Here is a 22,358-nt window from a genome sequence, read left to right on the forward strand (position 1 = left end):
TAGGGAGGCGGGTCTCTGGGGGTGGTGGTGAGATTGGGGAGCTTGGCATCAGCCCTGGGGGGAACTGTCTGCTTCCTCCCTCTCTCCCTCCTGGCAGAAGCTGGGAAGAGGCAGTTAAGTGGGCTGGGGGCTTTCTTCCTGCAGAGGGACAAGCAGTTCTGGGCTTTGGCGCTGAGACCCGACCAGGGCTTGTGGGGACCTGGGATCTAAGCTAGGCCTCTCTTCCTCCCACTGGGCCTTGGCTTCCCCATTTGAAAACTAGTAAGTGGGCTGGCCTTGCCCAGCTGATTTCTTGAGTTTTCCCTGGGTCAGCCTAGGAGCGCTGCTCAGTCGGCCTCAGGATGCCCCTTGAACAAAACAAGCGAGGGTTACCCTCTACCTGACTGTGCGCTCCTGGTTACAATTGCACTTTGGCTCCAGGTTGGAAGCCGTAATAACAGGACAAACACAGTGGGAAACCTGGACCGTTTACCCTCCTTCCACCCACGGTTTGCGCAGGGCCTTGGGCGTACGAGCAAAACAAACATTTTGAACACCCTCTTGCGAGGGAGCTCGTAGCGCTGCCAATCATTAACCTCAGGCTTCAGGTGGCCGCGGCCCGCGCCCTTCATAAGGCCCGCGCAGCGCCCAGCAAGCATCCACCTCCTGGCGAGCATCGGTTACCGCCACCAGCCCAGCGAGCACCAGCCACCGCGCCGCCGCCGCCACCGCTCAGCGAACATCGGCCCCTGTCCGCCACCCCTGCCCGGCGATGCCTGAGGTCCCCGCTGCCCGCGCCTGGCCGCTCCTGTTCCCGCTCCTGCTGTCTGTCCACCTCGGCACAGCCGCTGGCGCTCCCCAGCCGTGGCAATGCGCGCCCTGCTCCCCCGAAAGGCTCGCGCTCTGCCCGCCTGTGCCCGCCTCGTGCCCGGAACCCTCCCGGCCTGCGGGCTGCGGCTGCTGCCCGACGTGCGCCCTGCCGCTGGGCGCCGCATGCGGCGTGGCCAGTGCGCGCTGCGCCCGCGGGCTCAGCTGCCGCGCGCTGCCTGGAGAGCCGCGACCCCTGCACGCCCTCACCCGCGGCAGGGGCGCCTGCATGCTTGTGCCCGACACCGTGCCCAGCGCCGAGGCCACAGGTACCACCATTCCCCGATCTGGTCCCCTGCCCTGGGACAGATGAGTGGTCCTGGGGCGGGTAGGGGTAGGGCTCCATCAAAGCCCACAGCAAGTGGGGAGCAAACTCGCCGGGCCCAGAGCTTGCAGCCAAAGCCTGTAAGGGGAAAGGATCTCGGGTCACCCAGATGAGCCCCATCATTGCATGGTCCTGCAGGAGGTGCCCAGGACAAGGGAAGAAAGGCCCAAGGGCAGGCACAACTTGGTAGGAGAGCTGGGGAGAGGGCCCAGCCCAGCCCACAGCCCACTCATCTATAGAAACTCAGAGGGTCAGAGAGAAGGGAGGCCATGGGGGTGCCCTGGAAGTGGGCACACCCCTGGCCCTCCTTTCTGCTGATGAGCGCGAAGCCCCAGTGGCTGGAGCCTCTGGGAAGGGCTGGGATGGGAATTCCTCCAGGGAAGCCTGTGGAATGTCCTTTGTAATTTGCATCCTGTGGAGTCAGTCCGTGCTTCCCAGAAGTTTACAGAACATAATGTGAGAGTTTAGGCTGAAAACTTCACTTGCATTCATTGCTATAGAAAAACAGTGTTTGATGTGTATGTTGCCTCCTAAGAACTTGACAATCAGGCTCTTTCCTGAATTTGGCGTGATTTATTTGTAGTGGGAAGCAGAGGAAATGCCTCTTCTTCCACTCCCTCTTCCTACCTCCCCATCTGGGCAGCTGCAAGACGAGTGTGACGCTGCGAGGAGGAATCTCGTGGTTCCACACCCTGATAGCAATGTGCTGGAGCTCTGGCCCTCCCAAGGAGGGGACACCGTTTCCTGCCGGTTCTCTGCCTTCAGAGTCAATGAAATGGAGTCTTCTCCATGGTTCTCAAAGGTCATGGCTTCCCCTGGGCGTCCCTCAGGAGACCCAGTTCTCTATGATTCTGCCCACGCACCAAATCCAAACGCTAGGACTCTAACTGCAAGATATCTGGTGACCACCCCCTCCTCTTCCAGCCGGTGCAAGGAAGTCACTTAGTCTGCGGGAAGGCAGAGCCCCGGGAGTGGAAGGGGAGAGCGGCAATCTGGACCCACTTCTAAATGAACCCTGCCACCTGTTCATAGGATACCACAGTGCAGGGAAGCTGAGGTTCCAAGGCTCCTGCTAATAGCCTGAGGAGTTGAACTGGAATTTTTCAGGGCTCTTCCCAGGCCTCAAAAAATGTGCACGTGCTGTCCTTCTCCTACTTTAGAAGCAAAATCACATAGCACCCTCGCCAGGCCCCCAAATTACTATTTTCTCAGAACAGAACTGGTCTTGCTGTCGCGCACCACTCTTCCCAGAAACCATCAGATGCTCCTTTAAAGAGGGAGTCGGCAAAACTCCGGGTCAATGTGACCGTCCTATGGTCCAGCCTGGATCTGTGGGAAGGGAAGCAACTTCAGGGGGGACGGTGCGGACGCTTCGAGAGGGCTCACGGGTCTGCGGCGTTCCTTTTTCAGATGCAAAGGGCCCCGCGGCCCCGAACAGCGTACCCCCCGAGAGCGCAGAGATGACCCAGGAGCAGCTCCTGGACAGTTTCCACCTGATGGCCCCATCCGGAGAGGACCTGCCCATCCTCTGGAACGCCGTCAGTAACTACGAGAACATAAGGTCTCGCGAGATCTCCGACATCAAAAAGTGGAAGGTGAGGCCTGGGGCGGGCGGACCCTCTAGCTTGTGCCTGCCGTGCCAGGGGGGCGTGTGGGCTTCTCTCTGGTCCTGAGCCCCGGAAATGAACACTTTTCATCCCAAAGCCTAACACCCATTTCTCAGTTTAGCTTTGCCAAGCTTTTAACACAAGGGCTTTCAGCAGGGGTGCATGCTGGTTGGGGAGGGAAAAAAAGCCATTCCTGCTGTGCAACTTTAGATATCTTACTTCATGTCTCTGAGCTCATCTGTAAAATAAGAAAAATGTCTAAAGAGCATTGAGCTATACTGTTCTAAAGCTTAGCACAAACACTTTACACTCCCACTACCCCATTGCATCTCCTCCCCCTTTAAAAAAAGTACATAATATAAAATTTATTATTTTAACGAGTTTAAAGCATAAAGTTCTGTGGGTTTTAGCACATTCACATATTCTGCAACTATCACCAGCATCCATCTCCAGAACTTTTTCCTCTTCCCAAACTAAAACTGTCTCGATTATACACTAACTTCCCTGTAGCATCTTAATTGGCGTCCATTTTTAATTCCACCACTTGAGGGCGACAAAGAATCAAAGTTGGAGTGATAGGCTGATTTGTTAAAAAAAAAAAAAAGAAAAGAAAATCACTTCCACAAACATGCACACCCGGGAAAGTGGAGGATGGAACCATTTTCCAGACACATCAGGATTTCATCTGGAAATGATGACCAGTGGAGAAAAGTGTATTCTTATATTATCCAGATGAATGCCTTAATCCTCGCTTGATTTGGTTTACGTGAAATAACCTTGTCGATTACAGAGGAGAGTTATTAAAAATCTAGAAATGTCTGCTGCTAACTTCTGGGTTCAGAGAGCTGTGCCCATTCTCCTTGCAACCAGATGACGGGAGCCAAAATTACCCACTGGGGGTGGAGGCGTGGGAGAGCTCACGCAGATGGGAAGCTCTGTCCAACTCAAGACAGACTCACACGCTCCTTTTACAGGGGAGAGATGGAGGCCCAGAGAGGGCACACCAGGCCTGTCCTCAGAGCCCAAACAAAACCTCTTCCGCCAGCTGCCCTTTAGGCTGATAATTCCCTTTTTCTTGTCATTTATCCCAGTGTCAAATTGCTCTTTCAGGAGCCCTGCAAACGAGAACTCTACAAAGTGCTGGACAGATTAGCCAAGGAGCAGCAGAAGGCAGATGAGCTTTACAAATTTTATCTGCCAAACTGCAACAAGAATGGATTCTATCACCCCAAACAGGTATGTGTCTCCATGGGGCCAGTTGCTGCTGCCCACAGCCCTGCAAGGCCATGCTTTCCTCGAACAGGGGGTCCAGTCCCAAACATGCTCCATAAAACCCCACCACCGATCATATTAAGCAAGATCCACCTCCTGAGACTAGGAGCAGAGGGTCCCCGGTACCCTGAAGACCAGCTCAGTGTTCACGGCCGGCGAAGGGTGCCCGCACTTGGCCAGGGGCCCTGGGCCAAGCGTTACTCCGTCCCTTACCAAGGCTGAGCAGGGAGGGACTTTCACAGGCTCCTCACGTTCTGAATATCAGCTCCTCATCTATAACACAAGAGGGAAGGAACATCCTACTTAGGAAAGCGAGATTTGTTTGGCCATCTCTTACTTTTTTCTCCCCACAAAGGGAAAGGAACTCTATAATTAAAGACAACAGCTCTTTTTTGGCTTGCCAGATAATAAAAGAGATCAAACAAACCAAGACTTAATTTTGAGGAACCTTTTAGGACTCAGTGAAGCCCAGGTTCTGTGGATATTGCGGGGGGAACCTGAGGACTAGGCAGAGCTTTATTACAGATGAGGAATCTGTTGAGGAATGCGAGGCAGTGTCGGCCACCCACGGGACACGCTCCCCCAGGCTCAGCAGCGCTGCCATCGAGGCCATGAAAAAGACAGCTGTGCCCATGCTACACCACGTGACACATGCAGGACATCCTAATCTCGCTGGACACTTGACCTTAGTCCCCATTTCATGAGGAGGACCATGAGGGTGTTGGATTTTGCCATCGGTCGTGGTCGTGGCTGGTTCATGGCGCCCGTGGCCTGGGCTCTCTGCTGCCCCGCCGTGTTCTCCGAGTGGTGCTGGGCGGCCCGGAGTTCCACCTCCCCCAGCTTCACTTCGGAGGCTCTTGACCTTGCATCTTGTCTTCGCAGTGCGAGACGTCCCTGGAGGGAGAAGTGGGGCTCTGCTGGTGTGTCTACCCTTGGAGCGGCAAGAAGATCCCAGGGTCTGTGGAGATCAGAGGGGACCCCAACTGCCATCAGTTTTTTACCATACAGAACTGAGAACAGATGCAATTTGATCTATTCCTTCACATGAAATATTTAAGTACACAGGATATTTATACTCTAGAATACACACACACTTTTATATATATATATGTAGATGTATATATATATATAGGAACTACTTTTTATACTCCACATATAACTTGATATATAAAGCTGTGGTTTATTTATTCACTCTAAGTTTATTTTTTTCTACACAGTAACTTGCGCCGTATTAATTTATATATCCTGAAATACTTCTCATCATGTCGTATGTAAATACTTGTATTTTAGCTCTTCAAAGCTTCCGGCTTCTCTTTTTCAAGAGCATGGGAAAATGCTGCCTAGAAAATAAAAATCAAATGTGTAGCAGTGATTTTTCTCAAGTGGCTTAACAGAGGATGCTTAAGCCCTGTGTAAGAATGATTCAGTCTGTATATTCCACGGATCCGAGTCTGGTGTAAATTTGCAGGGAAAGTTAAATGTTGATTATGTAATCAAAGCTGGATGTGGTGAGGTTGCTACATGTTAAAATATGCATTGGATATATCGTCAAACGCACTTGCATCATGTAAACATATTGGGAATAAATACTCCACGTGGGAACATTGTTACTGCTGTAGACGTTTATTGAACCTACCGTGATCTTTGTCTCTGAAACCGCTCCATCCTTCACCCTCCCCTTCCTTACCCAGCTTGGGTGTTTCAAGTCTGCAGGCTCCTCGTCCCCCCTGCTGGCAGGTCTGCTCTGCCCGCCATGGGCTCCCACTGCCCAGTGGAGTCAGGTGGCTGGCCAGGCTGGGCACTCTCCATCTCCTTGAGCCCTAGGCTCTCTACTTGCGCTTGCCCTTCCTCTTGTAAATAGGCCTGAGTTTCCCCCATCTTTTTCTTTTTTTTTTTTTTGAGGAAGATTAGCCCTGAGCTAACTACTGCCAATCCTCCTCTTTTTGCTGAGGAAGACTGGCCCTGAGCTAACATCCATGCCCATCTTCCTCTACTTTATACATGGGACGCCTACCACAGCATGGCTTTTGTCAAGCAGTGCCATGTCCACACCCAGGATCTGAACCGCCCAACCCCAGGCCGCCGAGAAGGGGAACGCGCAAACTTAACCCCTGCGCCACCGGGCCGGCCCCTCCCCATCTTAAATGCAGACAGAAACACTTCTTTAATTCGCGCCCTCATCTCTCTTCTCTGTCTCCCCTCAGCCTCTATCCTCCCAGGGCTCTGAGTAGAGTCCTCCACTTGGCTCCCTGCTTGACTCTTCTGTTTGCTCAGCTGAGCTCTGAGCACAAGGGTGCTCTCTGCTTCTTGGATTCCTTCTTCCTTAAACTGTTATCCACTTGCTCTTCCTGACACTGCCCCTAATTCCGGCCTGCCCTGCTGACTGCGCCTTCTACCTTTCTCCCTGGGTGGGTACCTCGCCCATTCTTGCAGATCCCACCAGGGCCTCCAGGCTGCCTCCAGCCCCGTGTCCTGGATGCCCTCTTACCCTTGGCCATGGGAAAATGAGAGCCTCTCCACACACCAGGCTGCCTCTCTCCTCTTACACCTCCCAGCTCCTCCCTGGTCTGGGCTCCCATGGCTGCCATCCTACCTCTGCCAAACCCCCAGGAGCAATCTGTGAATTCAGTGTATAATATTGTAATATCCTAAGAATATGGACATAAAATCCCCAACAAAATACTAGTAAACTGAATTCAGCAACATATTAAAATAATCATTCACTGTGACCAAGTGGGATTTATCTCAGCAATGCAAGCTTGTTTTAACATCCTAAAGTCGATTAATGTAATAAATCATACCGATAGAACAAAAAGCCAAAGTCACACCATCATCTCTATAGACTCAGCAAAAGCTTTTGATAATATCCAACACTGTTGCATGATAAAAAAATAATTTAACAGACCCAGAATAGAAGGGAACTTCCTCAAGCTGACAAAAGGCACCTAGAAAAACCCCACAGCTAACGTCATAGTTAATGGTGAAAGTCTGCATGCTTTCCCCCTAAGATCAGAAACAAGCCAAGCATGTCCACTTCCATCACTTCTATTCAGCATTGTACTGGAGGTTCCAGCCAGAGAAATTAGGCGAGAAAAAGAAATAAAGAGTATTCAGATAACGGAAGAAGTAGAACGATATCCATTTGAAGATGACATGAACTTATATATAGAAAATCCTAGGTAATCTACTAAAAGACTATTAGAACTAATAAATGAGTACAACAACACTGCAGGATACAAGGTCGATATAGAAAAATCAATTGTATTGCTGTATATTTGCAATGAACAATCCAAAAATGAAATTAAGAAAACAATTTCACTCACAATAGCATCAAAAGATTGAAATACTTAGTAGTACATTTAACAAAAGAAGTCTAAAATGTATGCTCTGAAAACTACAAAAATCTTATTGAAAGAAATTAAAGAGGATCTAAATAAATGGAAAACATACCACGTCCATGGATTGGAAAACTTGACATTGCGAGCATAGCAATGTACCCTAAACTGACCTACAGATTAAACACAATCCTTTTTGAATCTCAGCTGACTTCTTTGTAGAAACTGACAAGCTGGTTTTAAAATTCGTATAGAATTGCAAGGGGCCCAGTATAGCCAAAACAATCCTGAAAAAGAAAAGTAGGAGGACACACACTTCTTGATTTCAAAAATTTGTTACAAAGCAATGGTAATCAAACAGTGTGTTACTGGCCCAAGGATAGACATTTAGATCAACGGAATAGAATTGACAGACTATTCATAAATCCATACATTGATGATCAACTGATTTTCAATGAAAGTGGGAAAACCATTTAATGGGGATAAAAAGGTTTTTTCATCAAAGGGGGCTGAGACAACTAGATAATCACATGCAAAACAATGAAGTTGGACACCTGCCACACATTATATACAAAAGTTAACCCAAAGTCAATTAAAGACCTAAATGTAAGAGCTAAAATTGTAAAACTCTTAGAAGAAAACATAGGGGTAAATCTCATGACGTTGGATTTGGCAAAGGAGTCTTAGATGTCAAACCAAAAACACAAGCAACAAAACTAAAAAAGATTAAAAGAGGCTGTATCAAAATTAAAAAGTTATGTGCTTCAAAGGCCTGCATCAAGAAAGCGAAAAAACGACCCACAGACTCGGAGGAAATATTTTCAAATTACATATCTGAGAATTGACTGCTATCTAGAATGTATAAGGAACTCTCACAACTCAATAACATAAAGATAAATAACCCAATTAAAAAATGGGCAAAGTATGTGAACTGAAATTTCTCCAAAGAAAACATACAAATGGTCAATAAGCACATGAAAAGATGCTCAACATCATAAGTCATCAGGGAAAATGCAAATCAAAACGACAATGTGACACCACTTCACACCCAGTGGGATGGCTATAATCAAAACAAGTCAGATAACAATGCGGGTGAGGATGTGGAGAAGTTGGAACCCCCATACTCTGCTGTGGGAACGTAAAGTAGTGCAACCACTTTGGAAAACAGTCTGGCAGTTCCCCAAATGATTAAGCCTAGATTTACCATATGACCCAGCAATTCTACTTCTAGGTACATATCCAGGATAAATGAAAATAGATGTCTATGCAAAAACTTGTACATAAATTTTCATAGAAGCATTATTTATAACAGCCCAAAGGTGGAAGTAATCCAAATGTTCAATGGATGAGTGGATACACAAAATACGGTATATCCATACAATGAAATATTATTGGGCCATAAAAAGGAATGAAGTACTGGTACACGCTACAACATGGATGAACCTTGAAAACAGTACGCTCAGTGAAAGAAGCCAGTCGTAAAGGACCTGATGTTATATGTTCCATTCATAGGAAAGTCTGGAACAGGGAAATCTATAGAGACGGAAAGCAATTAGTGGTTGCTTAGGGCTGGGGAGGGGGATGGCAGACGATAGCTAAAGGGTACAGGGGTTCTTACTGAAGTGACGAACATGTCTGAAAACTGACTGCGGTGATGGTTACACACGTCTGTGACTACAGTAAAAACCGTTGAGTTGTACCACTTTAAATGAAAGAATCCTGTGGCATGGAAATTATATCTCTATAAAACTGTTCATAAAAGATTTTCAGGTTGGAATGACACTGTCAGAGCCGAGCTAGTGGAAGACTCTGGAGGCAGTGGCTATGATGGATTTAAGGAGAGGCTAACGGAGGCTAGAAGACCAGGGAGGAGCTGGTTTATGGAGGCTGCAGATGATGATCAGGGGAGGCAGACTGGGGTACAGAAGGGAGAGAGAATCAACTTCTGGAAAGAATCGCCTGCTGGCTGGCTCCAACTTCTTTCCTTCTATTCTTTTTTGAACCCATTTCAATCAATTGCAAAGACTCATCATACTCCCGGGTTTATAGCACACTCTCATTTGGCCGGTGCTTGGCACTCTTACTATTTGTTCTATTTTTTAATAATCTAATAAGGATCTGTGGTCTCACTATCCAACTCGAAAACTAGAATTCTGGCAATAACTTATCATCGTTCATTGCTTCGCTTTGGATTTAGTTTTATCTCATCTATACCTATTTTTTAAAAATATGTTTTCTTTTAGATTCTTTTAGTAATTTTTTTTAACATCATAAAAAGTGTACCACGCAGCATGTGTGTACCACCCACTGTGTGATGGCTCATTAGGGACGTGGAATTTAGACTCGATGCTACAGGGCTCTGCATCACCTGCATCGTTGCATGGCCTGCAGTTCATTCATTTAGGGTCCGCCTGTTGCAAATACGCCACAGTTTATTCACGCGGGCTCCTGTTGGTGGGAGTCAGGTTATTTCCAGGTTTTTAAAAATTGCAAAAATTTATATTCTCTGAGACTACTTTACTCGAAATCTTCTTGTAAATTATATTTGATTGTTTGTTGCCAGGATATTGAAACGAAACTCATTTGTGTATATTATATCCAGCCATCTCGCTAAATACTGTTATTATTTATAATAATTTGTAGGTTCTGTGATGATTTCCATGTAAACAGTCATGATATCTGCAAATAATGACAGTGATCTCCAATTGTTAAGTCTTTATTTTTTTGGGAGGGTCTTACTGTATAAGCTCAGTTCTCTCATACCACGTTGAATGGAAATGGTGAGAGTGGATATCCTTGTCTAGTTCAGTTTTCAAAAAGGGACTTCTTCTAGCGTTTCTCCATTTAAGATGACGCTTACTGGTTTTTGTTTTTTTAATATTTACATGTTATCAGACAATGGAAGTTCTCTTACAGTTTTAATTTATTAACAGTCGTGTTATGTTGAATTTTTCAAACTGCTCTTACTGTGTCTATTAAAGTATCATTTTTGCCCTTTAATATACTGTGATTAATTATATTTATATATTTATAGATTTTCTCATATTATTTTGTATGCCGGAAATAAACTCAAGTTGGTCATGGTATAATATGGACCGTGGGACTTTTACGTGGCTGAGCGCAATGCTCCTGTACGTTTTTGTCTTTGTGGGTTTAAGCTGTGGGGTTGTACTGGTTTTGTAGGATAAATCTGGGTATAGTCTTCTCTTTTCTACCTTCTTAAAAAGTTTTATTGAATGGGACAATACATTCTTTAAGTTTTTGGTGGAACTAGTCAAATCCTTTGGACCTGCTGTTTTCTTTATGGGAATATTTTAAAGTATTCCTTTAAATGCTGTCACAATTATTGGAATATTCAGGCTTTTGGTTTGTTCTCCAAAATTATAATTTCTAAGAAATCTTGTATTTTGTTTAGGTTTTCAAAATGGGTAATATCTAGTTTTGATAGTATTTTATTATAAGCTGTTTACCTTCTGCTTTATCTGTTACATTCTGTCTGTCAAACATAATATTATTAGTTGTAACTTTCCCTTTTTGTTCTTTACAGCCATTCTAGGTGTTTGCCTATTTTGTTAGATTTTTTCAAAGAAAAGATAGGCAGAATCAATTGCTAAAAATCAAGACATATTTTATTACATGATCATATTTCTTGGGTTAAGCTGGCCAGTTTTGAAGCTTCAGATCTTCTAAATCTTTGCTGATCCTTTTCCTTCTGTTTAACTACCAATAATGCCAGAGGGTCATTATATTAATTTTCAAATAAATAACTTAAAGACATAACACACAGGAGAAGTAATAAAAAATAAGAGCAGAAAGCAATGACAGAAAAAATGTACGACATTTTATTAGGTGCCCACATGTTTAGAATGGCCAAATCCTCCTGGTTCATTTACCCTCCTGTTGTCTTGTAGAGACTTTTTCTGTCTCTAATACAACATCGTCTTAAACTCTACCTTGTCTGATATTAATAGCTACTCTACCTTTGTTTTGAATAGATTTTGTCTATGTCTTTCCATCCCTTTATTTTCAATCCTTGTCAGTTGTAATAAAATTTATCTTGAGTTTTGGCAATTGAAACTGCCTATCTTTATTTTAACTGCCACATTTTACCATCTGTTTAAATCAGGGTTTCTCAATCTCGGCGTCATTGACATTTTGGGTGGGATAATTCTTTGTGGTGGGGGCCGGCCTGTGCATCGTAGGAAGTTTAGCAGCCTCCCTGGCCTCCACCGCTAGATGCCACTAACACGCTCCATTGTGACACCAAAAATGTCTCCGGAAATTGCCAGATGTCCTTGGGTGGGGAAGAATCGTCACCACACCCTTGTCAATGTCTGTGATTGTTATTTTTCAGGTGTGTCGATGTGTTAGTCAAACTCAGGTAAGCGGTTGCTGTAGCATCTGTGTGGCCTTGACCCAGTGAGGGGCGAGCCCTTGGTCACTCATTTCTGTGTGTCTGGGGGATGGTGGTTGGTAATACAAGGTGTTTGGGGATGAGCCTGGGAGGGCAGAGGAGTTGTGAGTGTCTAGCTGGGCAGCTGAGGGTGGAGTGACCGGGGAGAGGAGAGCCAGGTGGTGCAACTTCACGTGTTTACTGTATAGGATAGCACTTAGAAGGAAAGGACCAAAAGGTGTGGATGGGCAGAGGTTGGGGGTTAAGGAGAGTGAGGACAAGAAAGGGCACGTGATTCAGTGCTTCCAGGAAGGCAAGTCCAGTGGGCTTACAGAGCCGCATCCCGTGTGCAGCTCACAGCTCAAAGCGGCTGCACAGGGCCTGGCAGGCTTCTGTCCAGGCTTCCCAGACACTGGCTTGTCGCTGAGGCACCCCATAGCTGGCTCCGAGAACCCCATGGCCCGTTGGCTCCTGCTTCCGCCATGAACTTGCTCTGCTGGCCCGCTCCCTCCCTCTGCCCTCGGGACTTGGCAGGCACCCCAACCCCCAGGAGTTGCCCTCTTTTCCCTGGTTCCCCATGTGATCTCCTGACGGCCATCCCCCACACCTCAGAGCCCTGAACACTCACAGGGCTCACTGCTCAGCACGCAACTCTGTGACGAGGGGCCCATCTTAGATGTTTTATTAACGCGCCAGTTAGGGCTCTAAACAGGTGATTCCTTGACATACAGTTTATCCTTCGAGGCCTGGAAGTCACAGGCTCAGAACTTTGCCTGAAGTGGCTCTGTGACAAAGGGTAATTGTCCCAAGGCAGCAGAGAGGGGACTGAGCCCCCAGAACGGACCCCTGCTCCCTGAGCATCTCCTGGGGTCTCTCTCCTATTCCAAACAGAGGTGGAGCGAGAGGGTCTCAGGCCGGGAAGTGGCACTGAATCCTCCTGCACGTGTTTCACGCCTGGCCCCCTCGGACACGAAGCCTTCCCTGAGTGGTGACGGATAGGACAACGGGGGACAAAACCTAAAGGAAAAGAGGGCCAGTCACGAGGTGCGTCTGCTGATCTGCTCCCACCTGCCCGCTCCTGTGATGGGACCGGGGTCAACACCTGAACTCCTGGACCTCAAGGCTCACAGCAGACATGACCCAGCGCATCCATGGGGCCAGTGGAGGCCTCCGGGCTGTCTCCTCGGGTTCTCTTGCGGGAGGTGGAAGCAGGCAAAGGCGTTGGTTTACGAAGCGTTCTAGTGCCCCTGGAACAGCCCACCCCCTCCGGATGATTTCATTAGTAACCCGCAATGCAGAGCCAGTCACTAACAAGGGGTGAGGGACTTCTTTATGGTAAAAACTTTATTTACTATTTATAAATACATTGCAAGACGAACTTTTCAAAAATACTTTTTTTCTTCAAAAACTTAAAAAAATAAAGAAAAGCTAATAGGTAGGCAGAATGTCTCGAGACCCCTTTGTGTTCTCCAGGAGGGCTGTGCGCAGTGTGTGTCCACCCCGGAGGCCGGCGGTGGTGCGGGCCCCCTCAGCACCCACGCCGCCAAGCTCGAGGGCTGGCCTTGGGGCACTGGCCCTGCGCAGGCTCTTTCCTCGGTCATGGCCGTAGTTATGTTCTCTAGCATCGCTAACATCTCATCTAGGATTATCTAGTGTAGGTCCTAGCATATCTGGACTATGACGTATACAATGTTAACAGGTCATGAAGAACGTGTTTTCTCTGCATATATGTGTGAGTTAGAAAGAAAAGCAGGATGCGTCCCAGTGCAGCAAGCACGGGCATTCTGTGCGCTTCCAGGGTCCTCCCTGGGCTCCCCAACAAGCCATTCCTTTTTCTTGGCTAGATAAAATTAGGATGTTATGTTTACATTGTGCCAAGGAGGACAGAGGCGAGAGATGAAAATAAATCTCCTTCACCTTTAAGGAGCTAACCTTCAAAAATCAACTTGGTCTTGAATTGTTGAATGGAAAACACTATTCTCTATGGTCATCGAAGAATCGTGCTATTATTCGTGATGCCTCTGAAAACAAGGGACTGACTCTTGCTGCCCCGCCGCCCCCCTGCCCTGCGGGGCCACCAGGAAAGGCTGTGTGTTCAGGGAGCTGCTGACAATGAGGGTCAGAAATACCCGCCTTTAGAGGTTCCCAGAGTTCCCCAGAACATCCTTGGTCATGGTTTTTTACAAATAAGACTCTATCTTATTCTCTCCACTAGTTCCCAAGCAATGCAGGTCACTTGAAGATAAGAAACGTCTTGGTAGAGGAACCCAGGCCCTTGCTTCAAAGACGTAAGCTCCAGGTGGTGCGTGAGGATATCCAGACACCAGAGTGCAGGGGTCCCGTCCCCGACCAGCCTGCGCTCATTTCAGAGACGGGGGAAGAAGTGTTCATCGACAGAAGCAACACAGTCACTGCGGCATGAAGCAGAGGCGGAGTTCCAGGACAGTGTGAGGTCCCGCCGCACTGCGCTGCAGTTTACAAGGATTTTTATAGGAAGCAACGGGAAAAACCACACCGCGTTTCACTGATGACTGGAAAGTAGAAAGATGCTCAAGTTCACCATTAGAAGAACCCTAGGCATTTCAAACAGCTCTTTCTAAACTTTGGTTTAAAAAAAAAAATCAGATCACCACAAAAAGAAATATAAATCGAGGCTGTAGCCAGCTGCTGATCATGTCGTAGGCAGTCTTTTGTGCAAAATAAGGCGTATTTCAGCTCCACATGAACTAAAACAAAAAGGAAAAGAAACATATTGAAATAACAGCCCTCCAAACTGAAAGAGCTCAAGTCCTTCCCAGGATGATCAGGTTGACGCCGGGGTGCTTGGCGCTGGGGGACCCCCTAGACTCTGTGACAAAGCGAAGAACACTGTCAGGGGCTCGCAGGGTTCGCTGTCACAAAGAGTCACCCTGAAATTAGAATGATTTTTTTCCAACTTGCAAGGAAACAAAACTTATCACTAAAAATGAAAATTTCTTCTGTTTACTTAAATTTGTCTTGAGAAGATGAAAGGAAATACACATTTCTTCTTCTTTTCCCCAATAGAGCTCTGATATATTAAAAGAAAAAAATATCGAATATGATAGCATTCTTCAAGATAACGGTTTAAAATGTCATTTTTTGTATTAGATTTAAATAAACTTTATTACAATTATATTAATCAAAGACTATCAGAATAGCCCTAATACATTATATGGGAAAAAAATAGCCACATCCTTTAGAAACACGTTTCTTTGGATTAAAAGTTTACCTGTGAAGGTAAATGAACCATCAAAGTTTAACTGTGAAAACCTCATATTATGTGTGTATGAATGTTTACACGTTCTAAGTTGTTTCAAATGAAAGGAAGCATCTTTGAGACCACCTGGCCACAGACCCACTTCCCTGCGTTGTTCAGCTAGGTGGGGGCCTCCCTGCCCCTTCCTGAGGGTTCTGTCCTGTGTGTCTGTCCTAGGGGCTGGCTGCAGCCCTGGGTCCCCAGCCCCGGGCAGGCACAGGCCTGCAGCCCCTGCCTCCCACCCCAGCCCTCCTGGGAGGCCCAGTCCCAGCTTACGTGGCTGCGGGTCGGTCTACTTGCTCTCCATGCTGTAGCACTGCACGTCGCCTTTGCCCCTGGCGTCGTAGCCCGGGAGGGGCTGCCCGTACTTGTCCACGCACCAGCAGAAGCCCCGCTTCCGGCCTTTGGAAGGACGGCACTGCGGGCAGAGCACATGGAGTGAGGGGGAGCCCCGGGGAGGCTCCCACCATGGGGCTCCTGATGACGAGGGCAGGTGCCCAGGACCCAGGGTGGCCCCAAGCATGGCCTCTGCTCTGCTGAGAAGGCCCCAGGAGAGGCCAGGCAGGGCCCTGTGTGCACGACGTGGTGGCGTGCTGCCTGTGCAGGTGGACTCTCCAGAAAAGCAGCAGGCGGTACAGTTTTGTGTCCCCGGGGTCTCGGGTAGACGCTGGACTGTCGTCCCCGCAGGCCTATATGCTGAATGAGGGAATGTGAACGCCCCTCCCGCCTGCCCATGTCACGTCTGTGTCTTTCAGAGCACACCCCAGGCTGCACATCTGGACCCTCCCAGTAGAGTCTGCGGAACAAGTGACTGAAAGAACCACAGGGACAGAAGACCTGACTGGAACGAAGGACTGTTGCATAGTGACTGGCGGAAGACAGGCGTGATAAAGAGGCCAACGACCAGTGGCCCCTGAGGAGGACGGGGCCTCTGACCAAGGATGTGACCACAAACACTCTGGGGGCGGCCACGCCATCCTAGGGCCAATCCTGCAGGGGCTGTGGGACCCGTCCAGTCGGAAGGCCGAATGAAAAGCTGCCCTGACATATCGTGACCCAAGGAGGCGCATCTGTGGCAGCTCAGAACAACTACACCACCAGTGGGTTTGATCCCTTGCAGCTCGTCACTGTCTGGAAGGCCTGGGTGAGAAAGGGACCAACATGGGACCTCAGGGTGAACTGTCTGTCTGAAGACCTCACATCAGGCTTCTTGGAAATTCTCTACAATCGTTCAAAACGTCAGTCCACGAGGCAGTGCCAATGAAAGTGTCAACATGTCGGAGTCCCTTTATGGTTAATAGAGGGCCCGGGTGGCATCGCACTGCGCGGCGGGTCAGGAGGAAGAAGCACCAGGCTTCAGGGTTTTAGAGCGAGCGGCCCTGGGTCAGCCTCGGGTGCTGTCGTGGGCCGGGAGCTGGGGCTGTGGCCAGCACTGGGGGTTGGCAAAGTCGGCTTTTCCTCTGCGTGGGGGACAGAGGGAGAGAAAGGAGCACTGCGCGAGGACGCTGCTCACCTGCTTTTTCTTGTAGAAGCCCTTCTTGTCGCAGTTGGGGATGTGGATGCCCCTGGGGCTGAGCATGTTCAGGAACTTGAGGTGGTTCAGCGTGTCCTCCATTTCCCGGCGGCAGGGTCCCTGGGGAGGAGGCCGGCTTACTCGGGAACTCACTCTGCCTCATAAAATCCCGGACACCCAGGGAGCCCTCTCGAGTGGGACCTGCAAGGTGCTCCCCAAATACCTTTAGCCTCAAATATCTTTTGCCGAGTTAGTTGTCGACATTCCTAGAAGGATGCCAACCACGGCTCGTGTCACTCTCATGAAATCCCCAGAGCAAGGCACAGAGCTGGGGACAGAGTCCCCAGAGGCCAGGACATGCAGAAGCCGAGGGAACAAAATGAAGCGGCTTCATGAGCACATTTCTCTGAACCTCAGAAGCCTGGAGAGCACATGACGCGCTTTTATGGATGTTATTTCTCTTGACCCTCAGGAGACCTCCGAGATCGGGAAGGGTCACATCCTTTACGTAAGGAGGGGCTCGAGGCTGCCCACAGCATCCACTGGACCACCTGGATTTACCGATGGCGCTTTCGAATAAAGAGTGACTGTGGCGCCCCCTCCACCCCGCTTCCCTCATCCACAGGAGGAAAAGCTCTCACGTATTCTGTCTCGCGCTTGGACTCGGAGGAGAAGTTCTGGGTGTCTGTGCTCTGAGACTCGTAGTCGACCTTGTAGCGCTGGCTGTCCTTGGCATGGCCTTTCTTGATGACGTCCATCTTGGTGTGGATCGTGTGGAATTTGGGGTCCGGCATGCAGTGTGTGCTGGGCACGGCCTGGTTGTCCACACTCCCTGCGCTGTGGTCCTCCTCCGACTCACTGCTGTTTCCTTGAAAAGCACAAGGGACACAAAGACTGTTATGGATATTTAATGACATTCTTCTTAAAATCTTACTACTGCGACCAAGTCACATCTAAGCAGAAACGTTATTCAACAATTCCAAATGTGTTACAAAAAAACCTTGATAAAGTGTTGTTCCGTAATACTAGTAGAAGAAGCCACCTTTTAAGAATGAAACCTGACATGTGCTTTCAGGAAGCAGGGTGCCGCTGAAGGAAATGCATTTCACCTCTCAGCTTTCGAGTGCCTCTCATCCTCCACCAGCAGGGGGCAGACTCGAGCCAAGGAAGGCTCCGTGGGGGATTCAGAAACGCGCAGGGCTGCTGCAATGCGGTCTCCCAAGTGTGCGACTTGGTGGACAGGCACCTTCCCCGCGCCACCCGGTCCTGCTGGGGGATGATGGCAGCAGTCTGGGCGTCAACAAGCCCTGCAGGGGTTCTGACGCTCACTCAAGTTTAACCAGAGCTGGCCTAAAGTGCTAGCAGGCAAAAGGCTCCGAGGGATCTCTGTCGGCTCAGATGGGGAAACTGAATTCCTCTCCACAAAGCGCCTTTGCTGCATGTCCCCAGACTCATGCAGGCATGTCTGGTGGTGTTTTATAGGTCCCGCCGTTCTATCTCAAACACTCACTGCCCATGCAGGGTCTGGGACACCCAGGAGAGCTGCACAGACCCTGCACATCCTGGGGCACTTTCCCAGGTGAGTCCTTCCTCCCCTGTCTACACAGGGGCAAACGGGACTCCGACAGCACCACAGCTCCACTCAAGGCTGGCACCCCTTCGTGCCAAAGAGCTTTCAGTCCTTGCAAAGGAGGCGCCTCCTGCAGATCTCCCGGGGGAATCAACCTGCTGATGAAGACAGACTTGACATTGATGTTGGGATGTCCACAGTGTCACTGGGAGGTCAAGTGTACTGACTACATGGGTGGCTGATGCATAGCTAGAATGCTCTCTCTGTTCCTCTTCCAGGATGAAATTGGGGCGGCTACAGGAGAAGGGCCAGTGGGAACCCCTTCCTCTTGCCTGGCTCTGCACAGCCAGGTAACTGTGAAATGATCATTTCACTCGACAAGCCACGCCCTGACGCCTCCCTCCCCGGAGGGGCTCTTTTGCCATCTGGTCCTGAATCTACTACGCCTGGGATGCCAAGTGCCCCGCTCCAACTGAACCCTCCAGGGAACACGCCTGTCACAGTGGCAGCCCGCCCGCCTGCTGGGAAGCTCGCCAAGGCCTCTGGCTCTAGGCTCTGAGGAGCAAATGCCTAGCTCTGGGAGGGCTCCCGGCGGGTTGAGTGCTGCAGAAAGACACACTGCTTCTGCTGCAGACGCTCCGCTCTCTCCTGGAGGCACAGGACAGGTGCACTGGGAGAGTCTGGGGAGGCCCCTCTCCTCTCTGGGTCTCGATTTCCTCACCGGGGAAACAGTCCCATAGCGAAAAGGAGCTGCAAAGTTCTCAAGGGGTCCAGCGTCTGGGGAAGCACAAATTCCTCTAGCCCAGAGCCTGCTGGAGTAAGTTCTTAATTGGTAGAATTTGGTTTCAATTTCCTTTCATCTTACTGTTTTTTTTTTTTTTTTTTTTCCTTTTTCAGGGAAGCACTGGGGCAAAGGAGATGCTAAGAGTACGTAAATAAACATATTTGCATTTCTTTCCTAAGAACTCTGAGTAATTTCTTAAACTTCCTTGGTTTGTTTCTAATGCCTGCTGACTTAGGCATGAAGAGAAACCCTTTCCATTTAAGCAACAGATCACTTTAACTTTTGACTGTCGTTTAAATTCACATACCCCTCCCCGCCAAGTGGATTTTAGAAGTCACTTAGATCTTTCTATAATCTTATAATAAACCACATTAACCTACACTATGGAGCTACTCTGGTAGTAATCATAATGCACATTATAGTCTAACTAAAAGAGACAATGTTTATAAGCACTTCAAAGATCACTTTTCGAATGTCCAAAAAAGGCATTAGAACAACAAAGTACACACACAGCAAACAACATAGCTTTGCCCTGAGACACAAATGCATCTAAGGATTTTAAGTCTGTCTGTTAGCATAAAACAGTGTATGTTTTAGGCAATTGGAATTTTGCCTTTCCACCAATTCTGGAATGGTGTTTCTCTGGGATAAATGGAGCCGTCCCTGCCTAGCAAGGAAACAGCCCCAACGGGAGTGGAAACCTGCAGGTGTGGACATTATAAGGGGACTTTCCTCTGCTAGCCCTAGGCGGGGGCTTGCCCACTGCTCTGCTCAGCTGGTGCCTGGAGGGGGGCGGAATTCTCCCAGCCTTCAGCTATGTGGGAACTTCACTCATAACTAAGTGAGGCTGCCTAAGCCTGTCCGAAATTTAGAGGAACAGCTGCCAACAGAATTTAGACTTGTTTTCTAAGGGGACAACGTGATGTCCTTCACAGAGCCGCAGGCCTGGTTGTGGTCCAGACAGTGGAGCAACTCTGCCAAATATTAGGTTTTCTACTCTTCGGGGCTCCTGTGAACTGGACCTCATTCCTTCCACTTCAGATTGACACGGCATACAGTCTTGGAGTTTATTCCAATTCTCTGCTGACACTGAAATCTATGCGTCCACACTCCCCGCAACCCCGCACCTGTGGGCTACACAGGCACCAGGGCGGGTGGTGCACAAGGAGGACGACGCAGGAGTGGCAAAGACGGTTCAGCCTCCAGCATCCTCCCTGCCTCCGGAGGACCTTGGTGAGTCACTTCCTTCTGAACGTCAGGTTGTCCCACTGTAAAAGATACCATTACTGGATTCCCACCTTGCTGGTTTTGCACACCCCGGGATGTGACACTGCTTTGAAAACCCTAAGTCTGTGCAAATGTTAGTATTTTTAAAGACAGGTACAATTTCCTAAAACGTGCCTGCCCAGCTTCCCTGGTCGCCTCCCTGAGCCCCCGGCCCCCACAGCGTCCTTGGCACGAACACGCTCGCTCCTAGATCGTGGGAAACCGAAGCCGCGTCCCAAGGTTGGGCCGCACAGTCCACGCCCACGTTCCCGCGCTGCGCGGGCGCACAAGGCGGAGAATCTCTGTCCTGGATCTTTCCATTGGCCGCCAACCATGGTATCACACCCCTCCCTCCCCAGGAAATCTTCGACCCATTTTCACCGAAAGCGCTTTGCAATTTACAAGCATTCTGCACTGAGGGAATGGAGCCAATACAGCGCCGCCTGCGGAGGGGCCCTCCGGCGAGCGCCCTTGCCTCGCAGGGCCTCAGTTTCCCCACGTAAAACCCTTGCGGCGGGGAGAGCAGCAGAGTCTCCGCAGCGGCACCGTCCCATCCCTGGCCTTGGCTAAAGGCCTGTGGGTCTGGGGTGCTGCGGCGGCGCACCTGGCGCGGGCGGCTCACCTGGCGCGGACGGTGCGGGAAGCAAGTAGGCGCGCAGGCGGCTGGCGGCGCTGGCGTTGGCGCAGAGCCCGCGGCCGTCCAGCAGCGCCTGCAGCGGGCGCGGCTCGCCGGGTGGCGGCTGGCAGCGGAGGCCGGCGCCGCAGCGCTCGGTGTAGACGCCGCACGGCTCGCCCTCGCGCAGCGCGCACGTCAGGCAGCAGCCGCAGCCCGGCTCGCGCACCAGCTCGGCACACGCGGACGCAGCGGGCGGTGGCGGGCACTGGGCCAGCGCACGCGCGTCGCACGGCTCGCAGCGCACCACGGGGCCCGCGCCCGCCACGCCCGCGCCGGCTCGCGCCGCCGGCGGCCCGCGGAGCAGCGCCAGCGCTGTCAGCGCCGCTGCCCAGAGCGCGGGGCGCGCCCGCTGCATGGCGCCCGCCGCGGGGGCCTGCTGCTCGGCCGGCCGGGGCGCGCGGGGACGGGGCGACAGCGCGCGGCGCGAGGCTGCGGGAGCAGGGTAGGCAGCGGCCAATCCTCAGTGCCGCGCTGTCGCGCTCGCATCTGGCCGGCCCGGGCGCGCCGGCTGCTATATAGAAGCCGGGGTGGCCGAGGACACGCCCCGGAACGGCACGCCAGGGTGGAGGGGTGGCGGGGGCGGGCCAGAGCCGACCAGGCTCCGGGGGCCCTCGCCTCGCCCTGTGCAGCCGGGACGAATGCGGTGACGCGCAGCGCGCGGCAAGTCGGGCACCTGCTTCCCCCACACATGCCTGGTGCTCCCGCCACCCCGCCGTCCCCGGCGCCTCTGGCTACCCTAGCCCCTTGGCCACCGTGGAGTCTCCGCGCCCCAGGCTACCTCAGCGCCCCCGACCACCCTGGTGCTTACGCCCTTCTCCCTCTGCGCGCAAGGGTGAGGTCGCCCCGCGGCAAGCCGGTGTAGGGAAAACTGGCATGCGCCGCTCCTCATCCGTGTGTACTTTACAAAGCTTTCCAAAATTTCAGTCCTCGAGTCGGGGAAGTCGTGGGACATTTCTGAATGAGAATACCCGATTCGCGCCGGGGTCTTGGGGAGCCAAGGCACTCGGGGTTTTATCTGCGCCCGCCAGGCCGCTCGCACCCCCCACCGCGGGCCCTATGAAAGCGCATCCGCAGGTGCGCACTCGGCCTTCGCCCTTTTCAGGTTCACTTCTCAAAGCTGCGGAGGCTCACGTTTGCTGTTTCACTTCAAGTCCTAGTTGGCAAAGTGGGCCGGCCCCGAGTGGGTCCTTAGAACGGCTTGTCAAAGATTTGACGTCACGACTGTTCTTGTTCTTAAGTATTCTCCCTGATATCGTTTTCAAATAGAGTTTATATGCATAACGAAACAACAATAAAAACAATAAAGGAGGCACCGCTGAAGCGTAATTAATAGCCGAATAGACCCTCAACATTGGTAATTTTCACGCTCAGTTTCTCAGGCCGCCTTGCATCCCTGTACCAGGTTCTCTCTGGTGCGTTGAAGTGGAGACTGGGATTCTCGCTCATCTGTGCGATCTAAACACTTTGCTCTAGGGTGCAAGTCAGAGGGAGCAA

General features: G+C 50.3%; 2 protein-coding genes across 3 annotated transcripts; one reads left to right on the forward strand and one right to left on the reverse strand.

Annotated features, from left to right (window-relative positions):
• Nucleotides 1-619: 619 nt before the first annotated feature.
• On the forward strand, nucleotides 620-5,656 carry IGFBP1 (insulin like growth factor binding protein 1). 2 transcript variants are annotated; one of them, NM_001308602.2, is made up of 4 exons: nucleotides 639-1,115; nucleotides 2,582-2,766; nucleotides 3,889-4,014; nucleotides 4,933-5,656. In NM_001308602.2, exons 1-4 carry the CDS (start codon nucleotides 752-754, stop codon nucleotides 5,062-5,064), a joined length of 807 nt encoding a protein of 268 aa, NP_001295531.1. In that variant the 5' UTR covers nucleotides 639-751; the 3' UTR covers nucleotides 5,065-5,656. The 2 variants fall into 2 exon arrangements, with proteins under 2 accessions (XP_014594363.1, NP_001295531.1); XM_014738877.3 differs by lacking the exon at nucleotides 4,933-5,656 and having other exon boundaries at nucleotides 620-1,115; nucleotides 3,889-4,480.
• Nucleotides 5,657-13,104: 7,448 nt separating this feature from the next.
• IGFBP3 (insulin like growth factor binding protein 3) lies at nucleotides 13,105-21,350 on the reverse strand. Its single transcript, XM_023639032.2, has 5 exons — nucleotides 20,811-21,350; nucleotides 17,210-17,436; nucleotides 16,569-16,688; nucleotides 15,332-15,473; nucleotides 13,105-14,504 (listed from the first exon to the last, which is right to left on the reverse strand). The coding sequence occupies exons 1-4, from the start codon at nucleotides 21,217-21,219 to the stop codon at nucleotides 15,348-15,350; spliced, it is 882 nt and encodes a 293-aa protein (XP_023494800.1). The 5' UTR covers nucleotides 21,220-21,350; the 3' UTR covers nucleotides 13,105-14,504; nucleotides 15,332-15,347.
• Between the last annotated feature and the right edge of the window lie 1,008 nt (nucleotides 21,351-22,358).

Source organism: Equus caballus, chromosome 4 (genome assembly GCF_041296265.1).
Source record: "Equus caballus isolate H_3958 breed thoroughbred chromosome 4, TB-T2T, whole genome shotgun sequence".
Taxonomy (NCBI): domain Eukaryota; kingdom Metazoa; phylum Chordata; class Mammalia; order Perissodactyla; family Equidae; genus Equus; species Equus caballus.

Excerpts from the sequence above, each read along its gene's own strand:
- IGFBP1 (XM_014738877.3), top strand. The coding sequence starts at position 752 with ATGCCTGAGGTCCCCGCTGCCCGCGCCTGGCCGCTCCTGTTCCCGCTC. Across the intron at positions 1,116-2,581 it reads GCCCAGCGCCGAGGCCACAG|ATGCAAAGGGCCCCGCGGCC; the intron begins GTACCACCATTC and ends TTCCTTTTTCAG. Across the intron at positions 2,767-3,888 it reads CCGACATCAAAAAGTGGAAG|GAGCCCTGCAAACGAGAACT; the intron begins GTGAGGCCTGGG and ends TTGCTCTTTCAG.
- IGFBP3 (XM_023639032.2), bottom strand. The coding sequence starts at position 21,219 with ATGCAGCGGGCGCGCCCCGCGCTCTGGGCAGCGGCGCTGACAGCGCTG. Across the intron at positions 17,437-20,810 it reads TCCCGCACCGTCCGCGCCAG|GAAACAGCAGTGAGTCGGAG; the intron begins GTGAGCCGCCCG and ends GTGCTTTTCAAG. Across the intron at positions 16,689-17,209 it reads CCAAGCGCGAGACAGAATAC|GGACCCTGCCGCCGGGAAAT; the intron begins GTGAGAGCTTTT and ends CCTCCTCCCCAG.